General features: G+C 49.6%; 1 protein-coding gene across 1 annotated transcript; it reads left to right on the plus strand.

The window, feature by feature from the left end:
* Positions 1-2709: 2709 nt before the first annotated feature.
* On the plus strand, positions 2710-22856 carry DNAJC8 (DnaJ heat shock protein family (Hsp40) member C8). The gene is made up of 9 exons (XM_074934682.1): positions 2710-2845; positions 4910-5011; positions 6471-6527; positions 7605-7671; positions 12640-12734; positions 13448-13519; positions 16302-16393; positions 16975-17050; positions 22181-22856. The coding sequence occupies exons 1-9, from the start codon at positions 2777-2779 to the stop codon at positions 22301-22303; spliced, it is 753 nt and encodes a 250-aa protein (XP_074790783.1). The 5' UTR covers positions 2710-2776; the 3' UTR covers positions 22304-22856.
* The last annotated feature ends 691 nt before the right edge of the window (positions 22857-23547 follow it).

A 23547-nucleotide genomic window follows, 5' to 3' on the forward strand; every position in this document is an offset into this window, starting at 1 on the left:
CGTCCACTGTAACCCCTAGGTCCTTTTCTGCAGAACTGCTGCCGAGCCATTCGGTCCCTAGTCTGTAGCAGTGCATGGGATTCTTCCGTCCTAAGTGCAGGACTCTGCACTTGTCCTTGTTGAACCTCATCAGATTTCTTTTAGCCCAATCCTCCAATTTGTCTAGGTCCCTCTGTATCTTATCCCTACCCTCCAGCGTATCTACCACTCCTCCCAGTTTAGTGTCATCTGCAAACTTGCTGAGGGTGCAATCCACACCATCGTCCAGATCATTTATGAAGGTATTGGACAAAACCGGCCCCAGGACCGACCCCTGGGGCACTCCATTTGATACCGGCTGCCAGCTAGACATGGAGCCATTGATCACTAACGGTTGAGCCCGACAATCTAGCCAGCTTTCTATCCACCTTATAAGCAGCGGCGGGGGCCAGATACTGGGGAAGGGGCCGTCAGGCAGCGGCGGGGGCTAGAGACGGGGCCGTCGGGCGGCGGTGGGGGATGGGGCCGTCGGGCGGTGGCCGGGTACCCGGGAAGGGTCCGTCGGGCGGCGGTGGGGGACCAAGGACGGGGACGGGTCCGTCGGGCGGCGGTGGGGGACGGGGCCGTCGGGCGGTGGCCGGGGCCGGGTACCCGGGAAGGGGCCGTCGGGCGGCGGTGGGGGACCGGGGACGTGGCCGTCGGGCGGCGGCTAGAGACAGGGCCGTCGGGCGGCGGTGGGGGACAGGGCTGTCGGGCGGCGGTGGGGGACGGGGCCGTCAGGCGGTGGCAGGGGCTGGGTACCCGGGAAGGGGCCGTCGGGCGGCGGTGGGGGACGGGGCCAGGGCCGCCGGGCGGTGGCCGGGTACCCGGGAAGGGTCCGTCGGGCGGCGGTGGGGGACCAAGGACGGGGACGGGTCCGTCGGGCGGCGGTGGGGGACGGGGACGGGGCCGTCAGGCGGTGGCAGGGGCTGGGTACCCGGGAAGGGGCCGTCGGGCGGCGGTGGGGGACAGGGCTGTCGGGCGGAGGTGGGGGACGGGGCCGTCAGGCGGTGGCAGGGGCTGGGTACCCGGGAAGGGGCCGTCGGGCGGCGGTGGGGGACGGGGACGGGGCCGTCAGGCGGTGGCAGGGGCTGGGTACCCGGGAAGGGGCCGTCGGGCGGCGGTGGGGGACGGGGCCGTCGGGCGGCGGTGGGGGACGGGGCCGTCGGGCGGTGGCAGGGGCTGGGTACCCGGGAAGGGTCCGTCGGGCGGCGGTGGGGGACGGGGACGGGGCCGTCGGGCGGTGGCCGGGTACCCGGGACGGGTCCGTCGGGCGGCGGTGGGGGACGGGGCCGTCGGGCGGTGGCCGGGGCCGGGTACCCGGGAAGGGGCCGTCGGGCGGCGGTGGGGGACCGGGGACGTGGCCGTCGGGCGGCGGCTAGAGACAGGGCCGTCGGGCGGCGGTGGGGGACAGGGCTGTCGGGCGGCGGTGGGGGACGGGGCCGTCAGGCGGTGGCAGGGGCTGGGTACCCGGGAAGGGGCCGTCGGGCGGCGGTGGGGGACGGGGCCAGGGCCGCCGGGCGGTGGCCGGGTACCCGGGAAGGGTCCGTCGGGCGGCGGTGGGGGACCAAGGACGGGGACGGGTCTGTCGGGCGGCGGTGGGGGACGGGGACGGGGCCGTCAGGCGGTGGCAGGGGCTGGGTACCCGGGAAGGGGCCGTCGGGCGGCGGTGGGGGACAGGGCTGTCGGGCGGAGGTGGGGGACGGGGCCGTCAGGCGGTGGCAGGGGCTGGGTACCCGGGAAGGGGCCGTCGGGCGGCGGTGGGGGACGGGGACGGGGCCGTCAGGCGGTGGCAGGGGCTGGGTACCCGGGAAGGGGCCGTCGGGCGGCGGTGGGGGACGGGGCCGTCGGGCGGCGGTGGGGGACGGGGCCGTCGGGCGGTGGCAGGGGCTGGGTACCCGGGAAGGGTCCGTCGGGCGGCGGTGGGGGACGGGGACGGGGCCGTCGGGCGGTGGCCGGGTACCCGGGAAGGGTCCGTCGGGCAGCGGTGGGGGACGGGGCCGTCGGGCGGTGGCCGGGTACCCGGGAAGGGGCCGTCGGGCGGCGGTGGGGGACAGGGCCGTCGGGCGGCGGTGGGGGACGGGGCCGGGGCCGTCGGGCGGTGGCCGGGTACCCGGGAAGGGTCCGTCGGGCGGCGGTGGGGGACGGGGCCGTCGGGCGGCGGTGGGGGACGGGGACGGGGCCGTCGGGCGGTGGCCGGGTACCCGGGAAGGGTCCGTCGGGCGGCGGTGGGGGACCAAGGACGGGGACGGGTCCGTCGGGCGGCGGTGGGGGACGGGGCCGGGGCCGTCGGGCGGTGGCCGGGGCCGGGTACCCGGGAAGGGGCCGTCGGGCGGCCGGGCCGGCTGGGGGCCGCGGGGACGAGCCGCGCCTTGGCACCGCTCGGGGGCGCGCGGGCGGCGGCGCGGGCAGAGGCGTTTCCCCGAGCCCGGGGCCGCGCCCGGAGCCGCGCGGATGGGCGCGGGGGCGAGCCCGGGGCCGCGCAGGGCTCTGGCTGCGCGTGGCCGCCAACGGCCCTGCGGACCCCGGCGCGGCACGGGCGCGGCGGTGGCGCCCAGGCTCGAGGGAGGAGGCGGGGGCGGGGCGGAGCCAGCGGGGGCGGAGTGTTCCGCCCTCCCCCCGCAGCGAGCAGGAGGCGGGGCCCGGCCGGGGCGGGGCCTGTGCGCGTAGAAGGGACTCGGATCACGTGGCGGGTGCCTGCCGCTGTCGGGCACTGTTTCCGGGTCACGTGGGGTCACCGGGTCACGTGGCGCGGGCGATGGCGGCTCCCGGGGAGCGCGGGGCGGGGGGCGCCGCCGAGGAGGCGTTTCTCACCTTCTACAGCGAGGTACCCGCGCGCGGCCGTCGCGGGCTCTGGGGCGGCCCCTCGCCCGGGTGCCGGGCCTCGCCCCGCCGCTCGGACAAGCCGCCGCCGGGGCCGTTGGCAGCTCGCCCGCGAGGGGGGCTCGGCCGCGCCCTCCCGGGGCTCCTGGTGCCCGCCGGCCCCGTCCCCGCTGCCGGCTGGGCAGCTGCTGCGGGCCGGGGCCGGGGCCGGGCCTGGGCCTGGGCCTGGGCCTCGGCCTCTGGCTTCGGGCTCCTGCGTCCCGAAAAGCTTCGTGTCCGTTTCCGGGGCCAGCGCGGGCCCTGCGGCGGGTGAGGCGGCGCCCCGGCGGGGGCTTCTCCCCGCCGCCCCCCGCGGCCGCCGCCCCGGCCTCGGCCAGGCAGCCGGGCCCGGGGGCGAGAGGCACCCGCCGTGTCAATGGCAGCGAGTATCCGCGGACACCGGGGTCTCCGGTGATTCCGCGAGAGAGGCCAAGCTGCAGCCCGGATGCGCCGCTTACTTTTTCCTGGCCTGAGAAATGTTTCTTTTTAAAGTGGACTGCATCCTTGTGCTACACCCCGCGGCCCCCCACCCCACCCCACCCGATGGTAACTAACAAGTTACCTATGTCGGAGTAACATGATACTGTATTAGGCATTTATTAGATTCCAGGGTATGCCGGCCACTGTCACAAAGTAGGAGATAAACCGGAAGGATGCGTGTTACAGGGCAGCAGAGTGAAGAGTGTAAATCATGAGGACAGATGCAGGGTGCTGAGTCTCTGTTCCGAGTGCTCAAGGTGACCTAAAAGTTTTCAGACTTAACCAACCGCTGGTGAGAGGGGTCTTTCCCTTCCCTGTCAAGAGGGGGCTCATCTCACTACCCTTGTTGCAAAGGAAGGGGACCCTAATGTGCAATATTTTCGTTGTACATGCAGTACACTGTATTTTGAGGATCACACTCCGTGGGAATTGTACACTTCAGACAGCTCCCCCTTTTCACTATACCTGCACTGAAAGTGGCTTTGTGTGTGCACACCAAGCACTGCACCGTTGTTGAGCCTGCTCCACCTCATCACTTGGCCTCTTAGACAATTCACTCAAGTGAAGATGATTTTCTTCTCCTCCCCCCCACCCCCCCACCCCCATTAAGCTTTATCTTCACATAAACTTGCACCAGTTTAACATGAGCCACTGTTTGCCAGAAGTTGGTAATGGGCGACAGGGGATGGATCACTTGATTACCTGTTCTGTTCATTCCCTCTGAAGCACCTGGCATCAACCATGGTCAGAAGACAGGATACTGGGCTAGATGGACCTTTGGTCTGACCCAGTATGGCCGTTCTTACATTGTGCTGGTTTAACTTAAATTGACTTTTAAACTGGTTCATTTGAACCAATGTATATATGTGACAGGTTTCAGAGTAGCAGAAGTGAGCTGTAGCTCACGAAAACTTATGCTCAAATAAATTTGTTAGTCTCTAAGGTGCCACAAGTACTCCTTCTCTTTTTGTATGCATGCGGACGCTCTTATTTTGGTTTAGTTTAATCCTGTGGAGAAGAAAAAAATAGTAAGATGGACCAAAATTAGTCCACTCTTAAATAAATTTGCACATGCATTTGTGCCAGCTTAATTAAATCAGTTTAAAACCACACCTCTAGTTAAACCTGTGAAGGTTTGTGTGTAGGTAAGACCTTAAGGGGCAGTTTATGTAGCTTAGAGAATGGTGAAGGCTGAAGGTGAGCAGCATTGTTAGGGTGTCAGGAATCAGGTGATACAGGGTTTAGGGCACAGCTGCTGAACAGGTTAGTGCAGGAAGAAGCAAAAGCAGTATCTGGACTGTTGTGGCTGCGAGGGGATAGAGAAGGTGAAGAGAGAGCATAGTTCTATAGCATTATGCAGTAAAAGAATAAAGTGAGCTCAGCAAATACCTGAGCAAGGAAAGGTCTCCACTGAACTGATGGCTGCAGACCTGAGTCTGGGTGGGATGTTGCGTAAGTTGCCTTTGAATGAAACCCTCTGTCATGGTGGCCATATGAGAATGCAGCTAATTATGTGGTGATCATTCAGTTAATCAAGTGTCCTCTCCAGGTGAAGCAGATCGAAAAGCGTGACTCTGTTTTAACGCCAAAAAACCAGATTGAGAGACTGACCCGACCTGGATCTTCGTATTTCAACCTGAATCCATTTGAAGTAAGTCTGAGCCCTCTCCTTCTCACTGACTCCTACTTAGATCCTTGTGTACCTACTGGATATTTAATTACCATTGAAAAATACATCTAGGCATAGTCCCATATAGCAAGGGTTCACCAGATGGACTGTGTCCTCACGCTCCCTGCTCAGCCAATAGGAGGCACAAGCTATATATGCACCTCCTGTTGGCAGGTTTCACTAGTATACTGTGTCACTGACAGACTTGGCAGGTTTATGGCTGGCATCTTTTGGGTGAGGGTGTAACACGACTGTCTCACCAACTTCTGGTCTTATCAGACTCTCGACTCCATTGGTATTTACTGCTTGTGCATATTAGTTTGGACGTCTGAAGCAAAGCTTTAGAACAGATTACATAAAACTTTATTCCATGGAGCAATTTGCAGGGCAGTAAGTAAATTCAAGTCAGTTACCTATGGCACTTTAGAGGATCATCAAGGTATGTGAAATTGGGGTGTGCCCCCTAGCTCTCAGTGCATCATGCATTCATGCTGTAACAAAGCCTTGAAGCTGTACTGTACATATAACAAGCATTAGCCTGAGCTGGCTCTTCTGAGCGTGTCTTTGTACAGGATCTCCTGTTCCTGTCTCTAGCCTGAGAAACTCTCAGCCTTTCATGTCCCTGAGTTTGAGCTAAAAAGAGGCCCAGTTGCTCAGTCTGCCAGGGTGAATCTGCAGAATAGTTCTACACAGAATCCTGACACTTGGTTAGAAAGTGGACACATTTTTTCTGAAAACCCTGTGAAATCCAACAGCTGTACAGGGGTTTTCTCCATGGAAGTAAAGTTAATTTCCAATTTATTTAATTAACATAATCCTCTGCGGTGCCTATAGTCTCAAGAGTTGAGCTCGCACAGAAGTTCATTCCCCAGATGTTTCATTCAGAAGATCAGTTCATAAGAGAGATTTCCTAAATTCAAATGCACCCTAATGGGCACTTCCTTGGACAAACTTCCAACCTCTGGACTGCGAGGCTGTCACTCAAGAGCCAGGCAGTGAAACTCACCAGTCTGTTTCCATTTCAAGATGAGAAAAATGCGTAAGTTAAACAAACCATGTAAATGGTAGAGACTGACATAGATGTTTGATCAGATCAAAAGTGATGTTAGTAATTTTGGGCAGGAAACAGGTTGTTAAAAATGACTTACCCTGCCAGTGTCTCACTGAATACTACCAGCTCTGATTTTCTATTCCAGACAAGTTGAGCTGTACTGTAGGGCTGAAACTGGAGTTAGCACTTAAAGGTGGCTTCCTGGCACCTTTGCATCACTGAGATACTGGGGCCAGGTGGAGACTGGAACAGCAACATGCTCCAGCCACGCCCCCTCTGACTGACTTTTTGTCCCTGTATGCCAGTGAAACAGGTGTTACAGGGCTGGGCCGCAGGGAACCTGACAATTGGTGCCTGTCATGAAACTCTCTCTGCTGTGGGTACTTCTAGGTACTACAGATGGATCCTGATGTCACAGATGAAGAAATAAAGAAGAGGTTCCGGCAGGTATGTGGCCATTTTGTTGGTCTAGCTGTGGTAGTGCCGAATGCCTCTGGAGGGACCTTGAGAACTTGAGCAAAGCTGGGTCAGCTGTGTGTGAACATAAGGAGAATGCCCATTAGGAACTAGTCCTTGCACTTTTTTGGAGCAGCTCTTGCTATTTGTAGTGGCCGGGGTGTGAAGGCTGCAAGTTGCCAGGGAAATACTTTGCTGCAGAGCAGTGTGTGGCCAGGTCTGGGAAGAAACTGGTCTTGGTTTGACCAAGAGAGCGTTGTTGAAGTGCCCAGTGCATATTTATGTTTGCAAAGTCCACGACCCTGTCCCTCATGATGGATTGTATGTGTAGCTAAGGACTCCAGTGAGCACTTGACTTCCCAGTGTTGTGGGAGAACAGGATGTGGTGAAGGGGATTCTACTCCAACTGTTGCATTGCATCTCCCCTAAGTACCCCTGTGGCCTGAGGAAATGAGCGTGGGGCTGGGAGTCAGGAGGCCCTGAGTTATTTCTCAATGTCTGTGACTTGCTGGCCTTAATTCTCTGCACTTTGCATCCCTTGCATAGAGAGGGTGTTCAGGCCTCTCAGCTGAAATATCCCATGCCCTAGAAATAATCTCACTGAGGAGCAGGGCATATCTGTGTGCAGCAGAGTTTTGAGCTAGGCCCAGTGGACAGAGGCCTCTGGAGCAGCGGGACTTAAGGAAGGGTGTTTGTTCTACAATCTGATCAGCACAAGCTAAGGACTGAGCGTTCTGTCAAAAGTCCTTTTATTGAGCCCTTGTGGATCTGCAGAATCATGATGCCCACCTCAAATTTAGCCCTAAAGCTGCCACTGGTTAGAATGTCACCTTCAGATCTTTACTGATAATACACTGAGTGGTGGAAGCTCCAGTGAGTCAATTTTCTCTTCACTAGGAGAGAATCCTGTGCTATATAAGCAGTGTGATGCCTTTTTAGCTGATGCTTTTCTCCTGTCGGATGTTGTTTACCTCAGAAAGGGTCCTTTGTTTCCATGGAGGCATCTATGAAATATCCATTATCTGTAAAAACGATTATAATCTTGCAATACTTCTTCGTTCTTTGTAGTTATCCATATTGGTGCATCCTGACAAAAATCAAGATGATGCTGAAAGAGCCCAGAAGGCCTTTGAAGGTAATACCCCTGACAATGTCACACACAGTGCTATTGTACTGGTGTTTCTCCTTAGCTGGTTTTGATGCTTTAGTTTATTAGATCAGGAGAGAGCTTGTTCTCTTCCTTGGGTGGTGAGGGGCTGCAAACTGGGGCTTGAGTGCAGATGTATTTGGGGAGAGAGAAATATAGCGAAGTGAGCTGTAGCTCACGAAAGCTTATGCTCAGATAAATTGGTTAGTCTCTAAGGTGCCACAGGTACTCCTTTTCTTTTTGCGAATACAGACTAACATGGCTGCTAGTCTGAAACCTATTCAGTATGGTTACTTTCTCTTATAGCTGCAGTATTTCTCTAGGTGGCAGCAGTTGCTTTGTTACAGTCTCATAACAGTGGTTTTCAAACTTTTTTTTTTCTGGCAACCCAGTTGAAGAAAATTGGTAATGCCTGCGACCCAGCGGAGCTGGGGCAGAGGGATTTGGGGTGTCAGAGGGGCCTCAGGGCTGGGGCAGGGGGTTGGGTGCTGGAGGGGATCAGGGCTCTGGGCTGGGGTGCAGTCTCTGGGGTAGGGCCGGGGATGAGGCGTTTGGGATGCAGCAGGGGACTAGGGTTGGAGGGGGCTCAGGGCTGGGGCAGGGGGTTGGGGTTCTGGCTTTCCTTGGGAGGCTCCCAGTAAGTGGCACAGCGAGGGTGCTAAGGCAGGCTTCCTACCTGTCCTGGCACCGCGGCCCACGGTGCCCCCCGGAAGCAGCCAGCAGCAGGTCTGGCTCCTAGGCGGAAGCGTGCAAACGGCTCCATGTGGCTCTCTCCTGCAGACACCAACCCCCACAGCTCCTATTGGCTGGTTCCCAGCCAATGGGAGTTCGGAGCCTTTGCTCTGGGTGGGGACAGTGCATGGAGCCCTGTGGCGCCCCCCCGCCTAGGAGTCCGACCTGCTGCTGGCCACTTCCAGGGTGCAGCACGGTGTCAGAACAGGTAGGAACTAGCTTACCATAGCTGGGCAGCACTGCTGTTGGGACTTTTAATGGCCCAGTCGGTGGTGCTGACCAGAGCCTCTGCAACCCAGTACTGGGTCGCGACCTGCAGTTTGAAAACCACTGTGATAATAGACAAATTGAAACTCAAGTGGCTTATAGATCTAGTGGGACTTCTCTAACTGGAGTAGAAAAATATGTGGACTGTGTGTAGGGAAGTGTTGTGTGGGTTTTAGCCACACACTTTGCACTAAAGCCAGGAGGAGTCATGCAGCATACAACTAACTGCCTAATGCTCTAAAATCCCACCACTTACTGGGACTGACAATTTCAAGCTTAATGAATCCTAAATGTGGCCCAAGGAAGGTCTTTGCCATTGGAATCTGTGACGATATTTCTTCTAGCTAGTCAAGTTGTGACTGACTTAGGAGATCCCTGGAAACAGTCTACAAAAGTCACGTAGTAGCTTAGACTAGTAGTGTTTTGTGAATGTGTTTTTTATCAAATGGAAAAAAAAAGTCCCATTCAATTGCATCATGTAATGGCAGACAACTAAAAAGTGACAAATTTTTAAAGTGCTTATATACAAATGCTAGAAGTCTAAATAATAAGATGGGTGAACTAGAGTCTCTCATATTAAATGAGGATATTGATATAATAGGCATCACAGAAACTTGGTGGAATGAGGATAATCAATGGGACACAGTAATACAAGGGTACTGAATATATCGGAAGGACAGAACAGGTCATGCTAGTGTGGGAGTGGCACTATATGTGAGAGCGCAGAATCAAATGAAGTAAAAATTTTAAATGAACCAAACTGTACCATAGAATCTCAATGGATAGTAATTCCGTGCTCTAATAATAAGAATAGAGAAGTAGGGATATATTACTGACCAGGATGGTGATAGTGACTTTGAAATGCTCAGGGAGATTAGAGAGGCTATTAAAATAAAAAACTCAATAATAATGGGGATTTCAGCTATCCCCACATTGACTGGGTACATGTCACCTCAGGACGGGATGCAGAGATAAAGTTTTTTGACACCTTAAATTACTTTTTCTTGGAGCAGTTAGTCCTGGAACCCACAAGGGGAGAGGCAATTCTTGATTTAGTCCTAAGTGGAGCACAGGATCTGGTCCAAGAGGTGAATATAGCTGGACCGCTTGGTAATCATGACCATAATATAATTAAACTTAACATCCCTGTGTCACGGAAAACACCACAGCAGTTCAACACTGTAGGGAGACTGCACAAAAATAAGGAAGTTAGTGAAACAGAAATTAAAAGGTATAGTGCAAAAAGTGAAATCCCTGCAAGCTGCATGGAAACTTTTTAAAGACACCATGATAGAGGGTCAACTTAAATGTATACCGCAAATTAAAAAACATAGGAAGAGAACCAAAAAAGTGTCACTGTGGCTAAACAACAAAGTAAAAGAAGCAGTTAGAGGCAAAAAGACATCTTTTAAAAAGTGGAATTTAAATCCTAGTGAGGAAGATAGAAAGGAGCATAAACTCTGGCAAATGAAGTGTAAAATATAATTAGGAAGGCCAAAAAGGAATGTGAAGAACGGCTAGCCAAAGACCTAAAAAGTAATAACAATTTTTTTTTTTTTAAGTACATCAGAAGCAGGAAGCCTGTTAAACAACCAGTGAGGCCACTGGACGATCAAGAGGCTAAAGGAGCACTCAAGGATGATAAGTCCATTGTGGAGAAACTAAATGAATTCTTTCATCTGTCTTCATGGCTGAGGATGTGAGGGAGATTCCCAAACCTGAGCCACTCTTTTTAGGTGACAAAGCTGAGGAACTGTCCCAGACTGAGGTGTCATTAGAGGAGGTTTGGGAACAAATTGATAAACTAAACAGTAATAAGTCACCAGGACCAGATGGTATTCACCCAGGAGTTCTGAAGGAACTCAAATGTGAAGTTTCAGAATTACTAACTGTAGTCTGTAACCTATCATTTAAATCAGCTCCTGTACCAAATGACTGGAGGATAGCCAATGCGACGCCAATTTTTAAAAAGGGCTCCAGAGGTGATCCCGGCAATTAAACGCTGGTAGGCCTGACTTCAGTATCAGGAAACTGGTTGAAACTATAATAAAGAACAAAATTGTCAGACACGTAGATGAACATAATTTGTTGGGGAAGAGTCAACGTGTTTTTTGTAAAGGGAAATCATGCCTCACCAATCTACTAGAATTCTTTGAGGGGTTCAACAAGCATGTGGACGAGGGGGATCCAGTGGATATAGTGTACTTAGATTTTCAGAAAGCTTTTGACAAGGTCCCTCACCAAAGGCTCTTAAGCAAAGTAAGCAGTCATGGGATAAGAGGGAAGGTCCTCTCCTGGATTGGTAACTGGTTAAAAGATAGGAAACAAAGGGTAGGAATAAATGGTCAGTTTTCAGAATGGAGAGAGTTAAATAGTGGTGTCCCCCAGGGGTCTGTACTGGGCCCAGTCCTAGTCAACATATTCATAAATGATCTGGAAAAAGGGGTAAACAGTGAGGTGGCAAAATTTGCAGATAATACAAAACTACTCAAGATAGTTAAGTCCCAGGCAGACTGCGAAGAGCTACAAAAGGATCTCTCAAAACTGGGTGACTGGGCAACAAAATGGCAGATAACATTCAATGTTGATAAATACAAAGTATTGCACATAAGAAAACATAATCCCAACTTTTAGAGTAACAGCCGTGTTAGTCTGTATTCGTAAATAGAAAAAAGAAAAGGAGTACTTGTGGCACCTTAGAGACTAACCAGTTTATTTGAGCATGAGCTTTCGTGAGCTACAGCTCACTTCATCGGATGCATAGCATATCGTGGAAACTGCAGAAGACATTATATACACACAGAGACCATGAAACAAAACTTCCTCCCACCCCACTCTCCTGCTGGTAACAGCTTATCTAAAGTGATCAACAAGTAGGGCCATTTTTTGTTGATCACTTTAGATAAGCTGTTACCAGCAGGAGAGTGGGGTGGGAGGAAGTTTTGTTTCATGGTCTCTGTGTGTATATAATGTCTTCTGCAGTTTCCACGATATGCTATGCATCCGATGAAGTGAGCTGTAGCTCACGAAAGCTCATGCTCAAATAAACTGGTTAGTCTCTAAGGTGCCACAAGTACTCCTTTTCTTTTTTCTATTTATAATCCCAACTATACATATAAAATGATGTTGCCACTCAAGAAAGTGATCTTGGAGTCATTGTTGATAGTTCTCTGAAAATATCCACTCAATGTGCAGCATCAGTCAAAAAAGTGAACAGAATGTTGGGAAACATTAAGAAAGGGACAGATAAGACAGAAAATATCATATTGCCTCTATATAAATCAATGGTACGCCCACATCTTGAATACTGCGTGCTGATGTGGTTGCCCCATCTCAAAAAAAATATATTGGAATTGGAAAAGGTTCAGAAAAGGGCAACAAAATGATAAGGGGTATGGAATGGCTGCCATATGAGAAGAGATTAATAAGACTGGGACTTTTCAGCTTGGAAAAGAGATGACTAAAGGAGGATATGATTGAGATCTATAAAATCATGACTGGTGTGGAGGAAGTAAATATGGAAGTGTTATATATTCCTTCTCATAACATTCCTTCTCGGAACTAGGGGTCACCCAATGAAATGAATAGGCAGCAGGTTTAAAACAAACAAAAGGAAGTATTTTTTCATACCGCACACAGTCAACCTGTGGAACTCTTTGCCAGAGGACGTTGTGAAGACCAAGACTATAACAGAGTTAAAACAACAACAAAAAACAACTAGATAAGTTCATGGAGGATAGATCCATCAATGGCTATCAGCCAGGATGGGCAGGGATGGTGTCCCTAGTCTCTGTTTGCCAGAAGATGGGAATGGGTGACAGGATGGATCACTTGATGATTGCCTGTTCTGGTCATTCCCTCTGGGGCACCTGGCATTGGCCACTGTTGGAAGACAGGATACTCAGCTAGATGGACCTTCGGTCTGACCCACTCTGGCCACTCTTATGTTCTTATTAGCTGTGGACAAAGCATACAAGTTGCTGCTGGACCAGGAGCAAAAGAAGAGGGCCTTGGATGTGATACAGGCAGGGAAAGAATATGTGGAACATACTGTAAGTACTCCATGTGTGACAGCCCTTGGTGCTTAGAGAATTGTTGTCATTTAGTTGTACAGCACAATGTATGCTAAAGGCAGAACAGATGAGCCGTCCAAAACCCAGAACAGATCTGTGCCCCAAGGAGCTACTGTCCAGGTGCATGAACAAGAATGAACTTTAGTTAAACACAAGTAATTGGGCTCAATACAGGGGTAACTGGGTGAAATGTAATGGCCTGCAATATACTCGAGGTCAGACTAGATGGTCTGATGTTCCCATTTGGCCTTAAACTCTAAGAATGAATGATACTGAACAAACACAGGGAGGCAGAAGGTGGTTAGAACTGGGTAGTGGGGCAGGTGGGTTTTGGGAAGAAGCCCTGTAAAGTGAGGGAGGGAGCTGAAAGGAAGGCTTAGTCATACACACACTAAACTTGAGAAACAGGCTGATAAGGGGAAACTCGGGCTCTCTAAACCAAGAAACTCTCATCTGTTCTGCTAGCGATTGTGGCAAACTTCTCAGTAGACTGGAACAAAGTGTGTGTGTGTGTGTATCTATATCTATCTAGAGCCACGCACTTGGGTATAATGTAAAACACAAATCCAGGTTAAGTTCTCTCTGCAAAGCACCTAGTTCCATGGGTGTGTCGGGGTTGCAGAATTAGCTGGACACCACTAACCGAACACCAATAAAATGCTCTTTCTCTTCTGATGTTTGATGCTCTTTAGGTGAAAGAAAAAAAGAAGTCGTTAAAGAAGGAAGGAAAGCCAACCAACGTAGAGGAGGATGATCCGGAATTAGTAAGTTGCATGAAAGCAGATATTTTTTGGGGCTGTTTAAAGGGGCTGAAAGTCAAAGAGGAATCTGTTCTTGGCCCAATGTAGTTTTGAGTGATCCTTTCCCAGTCGTCCCATGCCAGTTTCTGGTAGTTGGAGGTTTAGGGACACCTGGAGCAGGGGTTGCATCTGTGACCATCTTGGCTAATAGCCATTGATGGACCTATCCTCCACGAACTTATCTAATTCTTTTTTTAACCCAGTTATACTTTGGCCTTCACAAAATCCCATGGCAACTGTGCATTGTGTGAAGAAGTACTTCATTTTGTTAGTTTTAAACCTGTTGGTTGTTAGTTTTATCAGGTGACCCTAGTTCTTGTGTTATGTGAAGGGATAAGTAACCCATCCCCATTCACTTTCTCCTTACCATTCATGATTTTGAAGACCTCTGTCATATCAGCCCTTAGTTGTTTCTTTTCTAAACTGAACAGCCCCAGGCTCTTTAATCTCTCTTTGTATGGAAGCTGTTCTTCTAATCATTTTTGTCTCTATACCTTTTCCAATTCTAATATCTCTTCTTTGAGATGGGGCCACAAGAACGCCATTCAGTATTCAAGGTGTGGGCATACCATGGATTTATATAGTGGTGTTATGATGTTTTCTGTCTTATCTATCTCTGTCCTAATGGTTCCTAACATTGTTAGCTTTTTTTGACTGCCGCTGCACATTAAGTGGATGTTTTCAGAGAACTATCCACAATGACTCCAGGCTAGAGGTCAACTAGGTGATCGCAGTGGTTCCTTCTGACTTTGGAATCTGAGACTATTATTTTATTTCTACAATGATACAGAAACACTTGTCTGTGACTTGGAAGAGTGTACAGCATTACAGAGAGACTGATTAGAGAGTATGCTGTATAACCATGATGGCTCTTGCTGGGCATGTAAGCTCCTCTCTAAAAGGAATGCAATTAATTGTGTAGGTTTAGTATCTTTATCTCCAGCATTAATACCCTGTTAGAGGTCTGAATGCTTCACTCATTTAGGCCTTTATTGTTTGGCCAATATCTCATTTCACTGTGTTTCTAGTACTGAGTAGCTCTGTGTCACTGTACTTTGTGCACTAGAATAGTGACATCCTTGATGTCAGCAGAAATATGTAAAGCTTGGGGGGGGACTCAGAGTGGTCCTTGCTAACACTATGGGCTACAATAAATTTTTGGTTTGGATAGCCTCTTCCAAACCAAATGTGTCCTCAAATGCTATACTCCAGTAATACTCAGACCTCGGTGGTTCAGGAGCCAAATTAGTGATCAGCATTACCCAAAAGAGTCACACTAGTGTGAATGACAGGGGAAATCTTTAGTTTATATATACACACATAGTATTCTCACAGCAAATAAGTTGATACCTTAATTGGTTAATAACATAGTATAAGCATCTTGATTGGTTAATAATTGAATCTCACAGTGTTTTAATATGTGCGGCAAAGAGCCACAGGAGACAGGTTAAAGAGCCACGTGCAGCTCGAGAGCCAGTCTGAGTATCTCTGCTGTAAACAATGGCATTACATGATAGCAAAAAATACTTGGTGTAAGTTCCTTCTTCATCACTAGATTTTTACAAAGTGAAAGCCAGAGGAGTTCATGGCTCTGACAGGGCTTTGGGGGATGCTCAGTCAGTGAGCTCACAAAGAAGTCTGTTTCAATAGGTATTTGGAAACTAAAGGGTGCTCTACTAGTTTCAGTTTTTTGTTCTTACAAAGGGACTTTCTGTTGACGGCTAATAAAGAGCCCTTAGTGAAGTGCCACTGTTTACTTTCCATTTGTTTCTAGAAGTTCCTTGCTATGTATGTTTGTTATTAAAGGTTCTTTTATTTAAATCCAGGTTTCCCATTTTTCAGCATGTTTTGTTTTTTTAGTGTAGAATGATTTTGCAGTGAAGTCCATAATACCTGGGTAGTGACCTCATGTTCTTTCCGTAGCAGCAGTCAAGGCTACATTGCAGGACTCAACAGAAGGGTAGCAGGGCTTGTGAGTGAGAGCTTTGATTCCGACTCTGCTTTAGTAATAGCAAGTGGGGGAAAAAAGACCATGTCAGGCTAACAAAGAGCTCTTTTCTGATGCAGGCCATAATGTGAGATGACTCCTCCCTGTCCCCATTAGGTTGGGTTGCTATTAAGGTTGGCCGCCTTGTAAATAAGAGAGCATTACAATTTTTTGAGCATTAAAATTCTATCCTGTGGGCCTCCAGAAGGTACATGATTCTGACCTTGGGTGATACTTGACTCTCTTGCTGTGGGAGGAGGTGCTGGGTAGGGATGTTGGGCAGAGTGGCTTTGTGGGGCAGTACCCAGCCCCTGCATGCTTTCCCCTTTCTTTCCCACCAACGATGGAACTGAAGTGGGGTGCACTTCTTCACTCCAGCCAACCTTACCCAATAGGCAGTGTTACCAGAGTGTTTCTGTGCAGCATTATCCCGTTCCCCTGGCTCTGCAGCTGCTGGCAACAGGGATCCTGATGTAAAGGGTAATTGTCCCCCTAGCAAGGGAAGGCTGGAGTGGCCTGCTGACCTGTCAGCTCCTGTGGAAGTCAATGGAAATGTATTAACTTGGATGCCAAGAGTTGAGCTTTTGTGCCACACCACATTGATTAACGCCTCTTAACTATGGGTCTCATATGGAGCTTCTTGTCCCTCATAACCCAGGGATGCTCGACTGTAGAACTGAAGGGCTAGTGAAAAACAGAGGCTTACGTAACCACATTACGATGCATTATGGTGTTGAAATAAAGTTCTGTTGCTTACAGTTCAAACAGGCCGTGTACAAACAGACAATGAAGCTCTTTGCTGAACTGGAAATTAAAAGGAAAGAGAGAGAAGCTAAAGAGATGCATGAAAGGTATGAGCAACATTGGAGTTCCATCTGTGTGACTGAGGATCTTTTTTCAAGTTTACTGAGAAGAAATAATGTGTCATGACTGCAGAATTCTGTGTGTAAATTTACGGTGTGGAGACTTGGTTCGTAAAGACAATGTTATTTTAAACTGAGGATGCTGGCATTTCCCAAAGGAACAATTAAATAAATTGGCGCATATGTTTGTATGCAAGTAGTGTGCAAAGGGCTAAATTCCTAATGTTAATTATGTGCCTGAAATCTTTTGGGTGTTGTGTGGTGTCATTTGGTGACATCCATGTCCTTGGTGGCTCACCAGTCTGTGTTTTATATGGTCTAGTATATATACGTTCTGCCTTTTTCATCTGTATGGTTTGCAAGTAGGTCTTGTATCAATAATGCTACCTTCAGTTGCACTTTTCTTCTACTAGATGCTTAGAAGTGAGTATTTCATCCATCTGTTCTGATAAAAAGTTAGTCTCCCCTTTGCAGTCAGAGCAGATGTCTCTGTGGTGAGGGGTTTTGTGTGTCTTTTTAATGTAGATGCTGGTTGGTCCATAACTATTGCTTTATGGCCTCTTGTACAGGAAGCGACAGAGAGAGGAGGAAATTGAGGCTCAAGAGAAAGCCAAGCGAGAGCGAGAATGGCAGAAGAACTTTGAGGTAATCTGCAGCATAACCAGTTGCCACCTGCGTTTAGGGAGTCATATCTGCTCTTGGGTAGGCTGCAGAGCATGTACATGAAGAACAAGGAAGGTCATCCCATTTGTTGAAGGCACGAGGCACTCCAAGTAGGCACATTTTAGTGAAGGATCCTACAGGAACCTGTTTGCTGCCTTATTGATGGGCAGGAACCACACCCTTGCGTGTCTCATGAGTACTGAAGGGTGTCTCACAGCCAAGGGAAAGGATGTGATCCCTGCTCCTTCTGAGAGTAGATGTCTGGTGAATTGCAGTCCAGTGTCTTTCACCTCCAGGTCACCGACTGATACCTACCCCAAGTCAGGAGATTGGGTTGCCTCTGAGCCCAGGTCATTGGTGACCAATAAGAGCTAACCTCTGATGGGTGTTCAACAACCAGTGTGGAATTGGAATTAGTCGGTGGGTCCCAGGCTAGTTTCAGATGGTTAGGTGTTCACATCACAAAAATTGCCATCTCAATTTGCTGAGATTGACAGAGACGCAGAGTATCAAAGACCAAATGGGGGCAGAGGTGGAGCTCCCTCTGGGTATGCTAATGTTGGGAACTGGAGTGATTGACACACCCCCACACCTCCTCTAGCTGGGAGAGAAGGTTTAGAGACAGAAGAGCATGTGAATTCTTGGTCAGAGCATGTGTGTGTGATGGGAGTGGAGACCCTTGCTGAGGTTGTTTCAGGTTTCTTGTTTCTAGGAGAGATTCTCCTTTGAGTTCTCAGTGCTGCAAGACAAATGTTTTTGCTTCAAATGAGATTGGGACCTGGAAAGTGACCCTGAAAATGGCACCCTAAAATTCCATGTTTCTCTGAATCCATTTCAAACCCACTGAGTTCACAAATAAAAAGCTCTTCCTGGCAGCCAGTGGTATATGCTCCTGCTGGTCACTTGAGGCTCTTTCTGGCATGTGCATTAACACCAGCAACAAAGGTCTGGCAATCGGAATGTAGTGAACCATTCTGGCCTGAGAGCCAGAGGGGAATCCAGCTTCCCTCCCAGAGCTGTGAGGCTCTGCAGGGTAATTTAACCTCATTTTGTGTTACTGAAGCCAGTATCTCTGACAGCTTCACATAGGGAGCAGGTCTACAGAGTAGGAAGAACTGCGTTTATTCAATTGCGTTCCAGACAATAACTGCACTTTATATGTAAACTGGACCCAGGTTTGTATTTTAGAATGGATTCACTCCTGCTGCATCTCCATTTGACTCGTTAGTGTTTGTTCATGTATGTCTTGCTTTCCTCTCTGCTGCCTCATGGTTCTGTCTGAGTCTGCTTCCTGGAATTCCAGGAGTCAGGAAAGGAAAGGATTGGTTAGTGCCTTGTCTGTCCCTGGACAGTGAGAGATGGTTTCCTATGTTGTCAGATGCCACCAATGTGGTGCTCTGCTCTGTTCAATGTTGATAACAGTCGGCTGCGTGAGTGCGTGCGTTCCCTCTGTGTGCTGCCCCGGCTCTGCGCAGATAGCTGACACAGCAGACCCCGAGAGAACCCCCAGTGACCACAGACGAGTGGCACCCGGCCAGGTTTATTGTCAAACGAACCACAGTAATAGTTTCCCGCAGACTCTACAGGACATACTACGAATATGTGCCCCCGACAATGGACACAGTTCAGTCAGTGGCAGGACTCTCCACTGCCCCCAAGGCCAGACAAAGACATCCCCTCAGGGGTGCATTCTTATACACAGGTACAAACAAGTTACACATCACTCCTGACATATCGAGGTACAACTCCTCTGTGTGTTGGGGTGCTGCCTCTCTCCTGGTACATGTTGATTCGAACAAGCGAGTCTATCCATCATATTATCCTTTTGACCCTGTCTTTTAGGATGGGTCAGCCTGTTCCTCGTTATCTCTGTGGAATGTGTTCGTACCGGACTGTTCTGGTGCCATCCTGGCACCTGTTTATCCTATTAGTCCCCTTTAGATAGGTGTATACGTCCAATTAGCAGCCTTCTTCTTGCCAACTTCTGTGAGCAGGGCCTGCCTCTGGCTCACAGCTTAACTTTTCTTTATGTTAGCAAAGTCTTGACCATTCCTTTGGTTCAGGCCTCAGGCTAATGCTGGGCCTCTGATACAAGGCTTATGTTTCAGGACCTCATCTTACTACATCCTACAGGGCATTTGGCAGGGTTTGGCCAAGACATTTTAAGGTGACCTGCAAAGGAGGAGCCCTGGAGAGTTGTCTCTTTGGCTGGCCTGAAAGTTCTCTCAACTTTTCCTGCTGTGTTTTTATGTAAAAAAAAATTCAGATTCTGTCATGTGAATTTTGTTCTGTGGGCACCTGAAGAACTGAGAGGGCTCTGACATCATCAATATAACAGAAATGCAACTGAATAATTGAAAGAAGGGATTTTTATTCAGACAGTTGAAAACTCTGGTTTTGTTTAAACCATTTAATTCAGACAGCCTGCAGACACTTGTGAGAAAAGCTCTTTGCTCAAGATTCAGCTCTCTTTACCTATTCAGTTATGGGCCAGCAGAGTCCCCAGCCCAAACTGGGAAGCAAGTCTAGAGATTCTGGATATTGGTAGGATTAAAAGCAGGAGGAAAAAATGCTTTTAAAAAGCTCCGAATCCTTTTTGGATATTAGCAACAACAGGCACGGTCGCCCATTCTGTGCAGGTCACCATCCCTAACCGAGACTGGGGGGTGGGGCTGTGGAATTATCATAGAATCATAGAATATCAGGGTTGGAAGGGACCTCAGGAGGTCATCTAGTCCAACCCCCTGCTCAAAGCAGGACCAATCCCCAATTAAATCATCCCAGCCAGGGCTTTGTCAAGCCTGACCTTAAAAACTTCTAAGGAAGGAGATTCTACCACCTCCCTAGGTAACACATTCCAGTGTTTCACCACCCTCTTGGTGAAAAAGTTTTTCCTAATATCCAACCTAAACCTCCCCCACTGCAACTTGAGACCATTATTCCTTGTCCTGTCCTCTTCTACCACTGAGAATAGTCTAGAACCATCCTCTCTGGAACCACCTCTCAGGTAGTTGAAAGCAGCTATCAAATCCCCCCTCATTCTTCTCTTCTGCAGACTAAACAATCCCAGTTCCCTCAGCCTCTCCTCATAAGTCATGTGTTCCAGACCCCTAATCATTTTTGTTGCCCTTTGCTGGACTCTTTCCAATTTTTCCACATCCTTCTTGTAGTGTGGGGCCCAAAACTGGACACAGTACTCCAGATGAGGCCTCACCAATGTCAAATAGAGGGGAACGATCACGTCCCTCGATCTGCTCGCTATGCCCCTATTTATACATCCCAAAATGCCATTGGCCTTCTTGGCAACAAGGGCACACTGCTGACTCATATCCAGCTTCTCGTCCACTGTCACCCCTAGGTCCTTTTCCGCAGAACTGCTGCCGAGCCATTCGGTCCCTAGTCTGTAACGGTGCATTGGGTTCTTCCGTCCTAAGTGCAGGACCCTGCACTTATCCTTATTGAACCTCATCAGATTTCTTTTGGCCCAATCCTCCAATTTGTCTAGGTCCCTCTGTATCCTATCTCTGCCCTCCAGCGTATCTACCACTCCTCCCAGTTTAGTATCATCCGCAAATTTGCTGAGAGTGCAATCCACACCATCCTCCAGATCATTTATGAAGATATTGAACAAAACCGGCCCCAGGACCGACCCTTGGGGCACTCCACTTGACACCGGCTGCCAACTAGACATGGAACCATTGATCACTACCCGTTGAGCCCGACAATCTAGCCAACTTTCTACCCACCTTATAGTGCATTCATCCAGCCCATACTTCTTTAACTTGCTGACAAGAATACTGTGGGAGACCGTGTCAAAAGCTTTGCTAAAGTCAAGAAACAATACATCCACTGCTTTCCCTTCATCCACAGAATCAGTAATCTCATCATAGAAGGCGATTAGATTAGTCAGGCATGACCTTCCCTTGGTGAATCCATGCTGACTGTTCCTGATCACTTTCCTCTCATGCGTTATCTCACTTTCCCAACGCGTCCGCGTTTGTCCATGCACGCTTTCGGTACTAGTTTAACCATCTGTGTAGAAACTATTCTAGTTAAATCAGGCCAACCCCCTAGGGTGGCTGCAGTTATTCAGGTATGGAGGTGCCCCACTCTGGTATAGCTCATTTCCCCTAAATGGGTGGAAATGAGTTATACTGGCTTAAGTCTTTTCGTACCAGGATAACTGGCCACCCTAGGGGGTTGCTCTGATTTAACTGTTGTGGTTAAAAAGTCATCCCTGAATTGAAGTATTTAAATTGGTACAAAATCTGTCTAGACCTGCCTAGGTTCAGGAGGGCCCAGAGGCCATAATCAGTACACTGAGGCAGACTCTGTGCTTGCTCTGCTTGCTGCATGCTGCTCAGATGATGTGAAGGAAACACCCGCCCACCAGGACACTCCTTGTTCTGTCCCACTGTCTGGGCCTTCAGCCTGTTGGCTAATAGGAGCAAGGTCTGTGGGGTGTGCTCTTGGCTTGGTTCTTGGCTGATTAATCAGTGATTTAAGGCAGAGATGGGAAGTGAGGTTTCTTGTTTGCTTTGTGCTAATGAGGATTTGATGGCCCCAATTACTGCTGCAAACCCCTGGCTGGTCTTTGCTAGAGCAAGACACCAACATACTTCTCTTGCACTGGGGGGTTGGAAACCTGCCAGCAGCTACTCTTGGTCATATTCTTGTTCATCTGCTCTTCTCAGTCCCTGTCTGCTGTCCAATGGCCTTCAAGCAGCTGGCAGTCATCTGCACTCTTGATAGGGCAGTAGTCCCCAAACTTTTTCAGTTTTGGCCCCCTCCCCCCCGCCCCCCCTTACCTCGTCTACACCCCACTCATAAGCTGTGGTCAGGAGCCGGGGCTGAGAGCAGGGCCAGGTGGTGCTCTCTCCCCACTCCCTGTGGGGCTGGCCGAGGACCCCCCCGGTGCCCTTTGAACATTCCTCCGTGCCCCCTTTGGGAGGGGGATGCACCCCACAGTTTGGGGACCACTGTACTAGGGGATCTCTGTGGGGAGTCCCTTCTGCTGGGTGAAGAGGAAAATGCCAGCAATCTGCTAGAGTTGGTAGGACGTGACCCATTCTTGTCTCTTGTTAACCCTTCCTCCTCCTTTGTCCTGTTCAGGAGAGTCGGGATGGCCGTGTGGACAGCTGGAGAAACTTCCAGGCAAATACAAAAGGGAAGAAAGAAAAGAAAAACAGGACCTTCCTGAGACCCCCCAAAGTAAAAATGGAGCAGCGCGAATGAGTCCAGCAGCAGCTATGCACGAGCAAGTCTCCTCAGCCCCTCCCTGCTTTTAAGGACTTATTGGCCTCTAGAATAATACTTGCTTTTTAGTAGATTGCTTGGTTCCAGTACAACTGAATATTGGTCAAAGTATTTTTTGTACTCTGTACATTTGAATTAGGATCGTGGTATAAAATCAGTCATGAACCAGCTGCTCGTAGAATAACTGGCTTAGGAGGGTCCTGCTGTTGTTACTGTCCTGTTTGTTTGCAGCCCTGTAATTTAATGTTTTGTACTTCAGAGATTGTGTTGTTCCACCACCTTCATGTATAGTTTTGTGAGAGTCGAATTAAACAAGATGCTTGAAATGGTGCCCGGCACCTTCCCGGGCCTCGTCCTTCACAGCAAGTCAAACTTCGGAAAGATCTCAACCAGCCAGGGGTCATTTGCCAGCCCGACATGGGTGGGGGGCTTGAGCCTGACTTGGAGTTGTGCAGTTAAGTCTTCTGCGGTTCCCCACCAAAGTGTGTGGTGCTGAAAGCCACCCCCTGTGTCTGATTCCTAAACTGCAATCTCCTGGCTCTCCAGTTCAGAGCTCTGGGAATCTCAGACTTGCTAGTCACCTTCTGTAAAGAAAAAACTCTCTGTTCTGTATGTAAAATAAATTTTTACCCAGGTTATTTGATTCTTGCTCAGAATTATTCCAAAGATGCAAATTTGAGCTGTTGAGGGAGAACATCAGCTTCTGGTACTTGGCACTTCTTTGCTTGGTGTGAATGCTTCCTCAGGCCAGCTCCTGCGAGCCTGTACTGGGTCACAACCCGAAAACTACTGCTGTAGTCTCCCAGGAGCTTGCAACAGCTGTTTGAAATCTGTACTCAGTTTTTATTTAGTTATCAGAAGTGGTCTTCATGGGTTTCTCAGGTACCTGTGTACAGATCAGTTTGACCTTGCTACACCTGCTTGAGAACAAGAACTTTTACTCATCTGGATGTATCTTTAACACTGGACTGTGTGTCAATCAATATGTATTGAGTGTTGGGAACTTATTCTTTTAGGTCCAGAGTTTGAAAGGTATGTAGGCACTACAGATGCAGATAAGCACTTTACTGGTATTTTCAAAACTACGTAAGCAGATTAGGTGCCTAATTCCTATTGACTTCAGTAACACTTTCACTTTTAAAAGTAGAGCGAATGAGTGTGTGCTCTTTCTTTCTCTCTCACTTCCTCTCACAGAGTATGAGTGTGCGTGTGTAAAGTAACAC

Source organism: Natator depressus, chromosome 19 (assembly GCF_965152275.1).
Source record: "Natator depressus isolate rNatDep1 chromosome 19, rNatDep2.hap1, whole genome shotgun sequence".
NCBI classification, from domain to species: domain Eukaryota; kingdom Metazoa; phylum Chordata; order Testudines; family Cheloniidae; genus Natator; species Natator depressus.